We start from the raw sequence: 6,912 nt of genomic DNA, 5'->3' as shown, positions 1-6,912 counted from the left end.
CTCAATCAAAATAATAATAATAATAATTTTTTTTCTTTATATAACTCAGAATGTATTTAAGAATGAAAAAGAGCAAAAAGAGTTCTCCAGAGCCAGACGAGTTTGAGGTCAAACGAAGAACCAAACACGCGTGTCAGTGAGATCATCCGTGATAAGCCATTTCCCGTCCACATTCATTCTCTTGTTTTGGTTATGAGCTTCTGACGTGGCACTCTCCATCCACCATTCTCCGTTTCTCATCCAGCCCGTCCGCCAAGATCCCGTCTTAATCCTACTCCTTTGATCCCAATACTGCCCTTCTCATATTTTCGACTCATCTACTTTTACGACGTGCATTTTGGTAATTCAACACCCCACAATAATTAGCATGCTTCAATTTATGTAGTGTGGTTATGAGCTAGAAGACAATACGATTCTCCGCGCTCCTTCTCTTCAGTTCATAAATTTGCCGCCGGTATGTCGCCGGCAGCCGGAATGCACGTCCCTCTCTTGCCAGAAGGCAAAGTTTTAGTAAAGCCAGCCTCCGTCTCTGGCGCGGTCTTCAATGTGGCTACCAGTATAATTGGCGCCGGGATCATGTCGATTCCGGCGACCTTGAAGGTTCTGGGTGTAATCCCGGCCTTCGTGATGATCCTGGTCATCGGTCTCCTTGCCGAAGTTTCAGTGGACTTCCTCATGAGGTTTTCGCATTCCGGCAACACCACCACTTATGCTGGAGTGATGAGGGAGGCTTTCGGGCCGGCCGGAGCATTTGCCGCGCAAATTTGTGTAATGATCACAAATCTTGGGTGTTTAATTATGTACCTCATTATCATCGGTAAGTATGCTTTTTCTGTTTTGGACCTGAAATGTGCTAGAGAACTACATGTCAAGGAAAAAGACAATATTTGATTTTGAAGAATAAAGTTTCTTCTAAATCTTCAACTTGAAAAGCTGCAAAAAGCTGATTGAAATCTGGCTTCTCGCTTTCTGTTTGAAGAAAAAAAAAAGTGTCAGGAAGAGACCGGACGATATATTCGAGCCAGCCACAAAATATGAATAAATGTGTTAAAAAAAAAGACATTTAATCCATGTTGAATCCCGTGTTTATGCTACTGGGATTCTTAGCCAAGAAATCAGTGGCAATCGACATTGATGTATGCTTGTTTGTGGACATTGGATGAACGGAACAGGGGATGTGCTATCTGGAAATTCACCTGGAGGCGAGGTTCACTTGGGGATTCTGCAACAATGGTTAGGAATTCACTGGTGGACTTCACGGGAGTTTGCTCTGCTCGTGATAGTCTTCGTCATGCTTCCATTGGTCCTGTATCGTCGTCTGGGTCAGTATTATCCCTTCGTTTTAAACAACAATTACCTTCAACACTGGCTTAAAAATCATAAGCTCAAATTCAATGTCCTGTTTGTTTTCAGAGTCCTTAAGGTTCAGTTCTGCAATATCAACTCTTCTAGCAGTGGCGTTCGTGGGCATATGTTCTGGGATGGCAATCACTGCTCTGATGGCAGGAAAAACATATCGTCCGAGACTGCTCCCCGAGTTAAACAGCCACACCTCTTTTTTTGATCTATTCACAGCTGTTCCAGTCATAGTCACTGCCTTCACCTTTCACTTCAACGGTACCTAACTTTTTATTAACTTCTCTTCAAAGAAAGCTTTGAAGTCTCTTAGCAATGGGGTTTGATGAATTTCATTTTGCAGTGCATCCAATTGGGTTTGAACTTGCCCAGCCATCTGATATGACAGTAGCAGTTCGAATAGCATTAGTTTTATGTGGCGCCATATACTTTGCGATAGGCCTATTTGGGTACCTTCTATTTGGGGATTCAACACAATCAGACATACTCATAAACTTTGATCAGAATACTGCTGGTTCTGCGACTGGGTCCTTGCTCAATACCCTAGTCCGTTTAAGCTATGCCTTTCATATCATGTTGGTGTTTCCTCTCTTGAACTTCTCTCTGAGAGCCAACATAGACGAGCTTCTCTTCCCCAAGAAGCCTCTGCTTGCCACAGACAACAAAAGATTTGTGATCCTCACTCTGGTTCTCCTCGTCTTCAGCTACCTCATCGCCATCGCTTTCCCTGATATTTGGTACTTCTTTCAGTTCGTGGGATCAACTTCCGCAGTGTGCCTCGCCTTCATCTTTCCTGGTTCTCTCGCTCTTAGGTAAATACCAAATGCATCTCACATTATCCTCAGGGAAATTAAGATAGCATTTTTGAGTTCTTCGATTTGATTTTCTTTAATTGTTTCCCAAATTTCAGGGATGCTCATGGTATATCGAAAAGAAACGACAAGATCACAGCACTGATAATGATCATCCTGGCTATAATAACAAGTGTCATTGCCATTTCCACCAACATATACAACTTTTTCAGCAGCAAATCATAGAATTGGTTGATATAGAAGTTTTGATCAGGCAAGCACACAGGGTTAAGGTTCGAAGGGGCGACTTGAAATTTTTTTATAATTTTTTTTTTTTTGGGTATTGTGTTAATGCGTCATTATGTCAATTTGTAATTACAGGACCATTGCGTGGGTTGACGATGACGATGCATGTTTGTTTCTAGAGTTTTGGCATCTATAATTGACAAGAGAGAGCTATGTGTAGAATTGTGGGCTAAATAAATAATGGATGCGGATATTTGAGAATATTTCTGTGATTGTACAAGTAGTGTTGTTTAAATGTCCATCATGATTTGATCTTGATGTGATGCCAAGTAGTGGCATCAATTTTTAATACGGGGCATGATCTCCCCATAGTATTTTGTATGGATATTATTTCTCCAGCTTTAGGCAACATGTCACATACGTGCACGTGCTAAGTTAATCAGAGGTTTCTATCAAGGGTCGTTTCATTGATAAAGAAGAAATATTATTTTAAATTCAGTCTTTTGAACATTTTCCTATTTTGGAAGCATCCCCATATAATTCTCTTTTGGCGGACCATTATCAAATGAGGAGAACTTATTTTTGATAAATTAAATTAAGAATAGATTGAGGATTGAAAGTTTATATATATATATATATATATATTTCTAGTTCATTAGAAAAATAAATAATTTCAAGTAGTTTTTCTCCTTGATTACCACTGAAAAAAGTCCCCTCCATAAATAATAATTTGAAAATAATTAACAATAAGCACGTCTGGCGTGGGCGCACGTCGCAATAATATGTTAAGCTTGAGTTTTATCCTTAAAATATATTGTTGGGTCAGTTTAAAAAGGGTATATTGTAATTAACCATGGACCATTCAAATAAGGTCTAAGTGATTTATATCTAGGGGTGTTCACGGGACGGATCGGGACCGGAACAGGCCCGTCCCGGTTCCGTCTCGGTGAACAGTAACGGGACAGATTTTCTGTCCCGTGTCCCGGCCCGTCCCAGGGTTGTCCCGGTCCCGGTCAGGACGGGACGGATCCGGGACGGGACCGGGACGTCCCGAAATTATTATTTTTTAATTTTTTTACTTTTTTTAAAAAATCTGATTTTTTTAATTATATTTTTTGGAACTTAAATCTTATAAAAACATCTTTTTATTTGTTTGGGCACTTTTAAACAAAAGCTCAAAATATTACATATAATAGTTATTAAAAACTCTAAACAAAAGCTTTTAACACAATAAAACTTGCTAAAATTCTAATAATCAATAATCTCAAATTATTAACAAATATAAAAACTCTAAATAAATATATCCATAGTTTCATACAATAGTCTCAAATCTTAAAAAAAATATGAAAAAAATGATATTATATAAAAAATTAAAAAAATTAATTTTTTTTTAAAAAAGGAACCCGGACGGGACCGGGACGGGACGACCCCGTCCCGTGTCCCGTCCCGTCCCGGTCTCTTTTTTGTCCCGTCTCGGTTTGTCCCGTCCCGAAAAATTTCGGGACGGATCCGTCCCGTCCCAATAAGACTAGGACCGGAACGGGCCGACTGGGACGGGCCGGCCTTGAACACCCCTATTTATATCTAATGAGCTTAAGGTACTCACCTCAGCTGGTTCCATAATGCTTACAGTTTCAGAATTTTGTTATCCAAATATTAAATTTAAATTTTAAAAGAAAGAATTTTTTTTATAAAATAAATATGGAAGTACATAGAACTGATTAATTATTAGGTGGAGATCTTCACAAGTACTGTAAAATACAAATGATGAAAGGCCAAATTAAAGATAATTAAATGTAGTCATTAACGGTGAATATTACAATTAACGCAAAGATGAAAGCATAATCCACCCCTCCACTAATTTTCACCCTAAAACTGTCTTTGTATTTGAAGAAGCTTCTGCTTGGCAAACCTTCCGTCACCTCTGCGATGACACTATCGTCTCTGTAAACTCTGCAACAAAGATCAGAGTAAGTCTTCACAAGCTGAAACCTGGACGTCCTGTTGTTATCATCGTCTCCATTAATACCAGTTTCAGGCATGAACACGTCAAGGCGTGGCTTCATTTCAAGAGGGTGCGATCTTTGGACGCCGAATATGAGATCCTTCTGATCGGAGCTCTTGCCTGAATTAACCGTCCACCGGTGCCGGAGAGTTAGCAGATTCACCTTCTGACGCATCGTGAGAACCAAAGAGCCTGAAGCGTCACGCATCACTCTCCTCTTATGGAGGCTCAGGCTTGGTCCTTCCACTTGAAGCAGAAGATTGCCATTTGTGTCAGACAGTTCGTATCGTTGGCGTATAAAGAATCTGTCGTATTTCTTCTTCACTATGACCTCTTTTGTGTTGCGTTCGCAGAAGCTATCTGCAACCACACTGCTCGTCATGCCAAATCCATCTTCTTCAGATTCTGCAACTGCTTGCTGCATTATATATTGATTGTAACCAATGAACTGATTTTGTTAAAGCAGATTTTAATTTGTTAAGGGACACTGACATTAATATAGGATTAGCCAAAGTGATATATCAGGTTTCTTGGAAACGTACCTCTTTGGCTGCCTCTACTTATGACGCGGTAGCAAAGTAAGACAAGGGACCTATTAAATTATTTAATCCATGTTATGCATTATATTGCAGTCTACCATCTGACCACGTGGAAATGAATATTGTTATGTAAGCATAATCCTTTCTCACAAAATTATGTTTCTGACTATAGTACAACATTCATTTAAGAACAAATAGTCTTTATCCAATTTCCCCAAATTTCCTATATTAATTGTTTCCGTCCAATGATACAGTCACTCATATTGGCGCATTTCTATTTCTATGCATTAAATGATATGAGTATTTTTAATTTTAAAAAGTTGCACAAGTTATATGCACATTAATTATAAATAACTAATTTACATACCTTTTTTTTTTTCTTATTTCCACGAATTAATTAGATGAAAAAAATCTTATAGGTAAGAATGAAGGGAGTAATATTTGGAAGTAGCCGAAGCCTCTGCATCAGCAGACACCTTGGCACTTTGAAGTTTGACCGAGTCCGTCCCTCTAAAATCCAAGTCGCCCTGCCCGTTTAAGAGCCTCACATTTTCTAATTTCAAACCATGGACACTAATTAAAATATGCTTATTGACATATATTTTTATTCGAAATCTTCTGTCGAACGCACATTCTGAATTTCAACCAAATTATCTAGAAGACTCAAGCAATTCGCACGTAAAACGATTAAAAAAACAACTTCGTCATAAACGTCGATATCAACTCCTCTTCTTAGGTAACTCTTGTTTGTTGAGGTTTCGGGTAAAAAGGAATTTTCTTTTAGGGGAAGGGGCCCCAGGGGGGCAGAATTCAGGCACAAAAGATTGACTCCTCCTCTTTGAAGAAACTCGCCGATGTATCACTTTTTATCGTTCAATTGATCATTTGTTAATCTTATTCTCATATCATATGATCACCTGCGAAATTTCTTTGGTTTCCCGGGATTGACTATTTACTCTAACGTCCATGCAAGTTACTAGGAAATTTTCCAATAAAAACAAAAGTTACTAGGAACCTCTCCAAGTAATTCAGAAATGGGCATGTAGAGGGTAAAAAGCAAGAAATAATTTGAAAATTTTCATGAATTCGTAGTCATTAATATACGTATAAAAACCACATATCATCACAGAATTTATAGATCATAAATAATAGAATCCTTTCATTAGACTTCATGCCGGGTGAATAAATTTCTCCAACAATTTAAATAGGCCCACTTTTAGATTTCGGAAGTTCTTGGCGATAATACTGAAAACTTTTTCATACAGAACATTGCCGTATCTTGTGTGTTCACGTATGAAGCTGCTTACTGATTATAAAACTTTCGGTACATAAGAAAAAGATGGTTACTCGCATACCGCATGTAAAGCTGAATCAAATTAACATAATTCTGAGATTTTTGCTTTAATCAGAAATTTAAGGTTTCAACCATCAATAGCAGGTACATTTTAATTTGTATGTTCAGCAGTTTCTCTTGGTACAGTTACGAACACAAGTTTCAGCCTAAATTGAAGCGAATAGCTCAGGCCCTCGTGTCACCCTACTAGATCCATGTGGTTAGAAACAAAATGAAAAGGACTTAGTTGTGTGAGAAATAACCCAAGCCAATAAAGCATGAAAGATGAATCATCGCATACTGTCAATAAAAATGGACAACGATTAGTGGGGTATTCCACCTGGTGCTGATGTGAACCAAATGAAGCTCGATCCATATTACTCTTTATTATATTTGAATTAAAGATGTGTTGGAGATTGCTTGTCCTCATCCCCGCATTAATGGCCAGCTCATTCATTATAATATTATATGCTTTGAGCCTGAAAAAACCCAGGCAACCACCTCAGCTAAAAGTCACGATCGTCCATCATATCTCTGATCTTGGAATCTTTTCATCAAGGACAACTTGAATCTCTCAACATCCGCATCCTCGAGAGAATTCGGGATAGACCTAATAATTGTGATTGCTCCAGCATGATATAA

The 6,912-nt window shown here is 38.4% G+C and overlaps 2 protein-coding genes across 3 annotated transcripts; one reads left to right on the top strand and one right to left on the bottom strand.

Moving 5' to 3' along the window:
• The first annotated feature begins 418 nt into the window (after positions 1-418).
• On the top strand, positions 419-2,798 carry LOC114753147 (amino acid transporter AVT6C-like). 2 transcript variants are annotated; one of them, XM_028941814.1, is made up of 6 exons: positions 419-817; positions 1,173-1,322; positions 1,414-1,617; positions 1,700-2,168; positions 2,267-2,421; positions 2,529-2,798. In XM_028941814.1, the coding sequence occupies exons 1-5, from the start codon at positions 457-459 to the stop codon at positions 2,391-2,393; spliced, it is 1,311 nt and encodes a 436-aa protein (XP_028797647.1). In that variant the 5' UTR covers positions 419-456; the 3' UTR covers positions 2,394-2,421; positions 2,529-2,798. The 2 variants fall into 2 exon arrangements, with proteins under 2 accessions (XP_028797647.1, XP_028797646.1); XM_028941813.1 differs by having other exon boundaries at positions 2,267-2,544.
• A 1,385-nt stretch (positions 2,799-4,183) lies between these two features.
• Positions 4,184-4,822, bottom strand: LOC114753148 (protein LURP-one-related 14-like). The gene has a single exon (XM_028941815.1). The coding sequence runs from the start codon at positions 4,820-4,822 to the stop codon at positions 4,184-4,186; it is 639 nt and encodes a 212-aa protein (XP_028797648.1).
• Positions 4,823-6,912: the final 2,090 nt, after the last annotated feature.

The sequence above is a fragment of the Neltuma alba genome, unplaced genomic scaffold (assembly GCF_004799145.2).
Source record: "Neltuma alba isolate B1F8T4 unplaced genomic scaffold, ASM479914v2 tig00007725_pilon, whole genome shotgun sequence".
NCBI lineage: Eukaryota > Viridiplantae > Streptophyta > Magnoliopsida > Fabales > Fabaceae > Neltuma > Neltuma alba.
The sequence above is the reverse complement of the archived record's forward strand: the minus strand, read 5'-3'. Positions and strand labels throughout refer to the sequence as shown.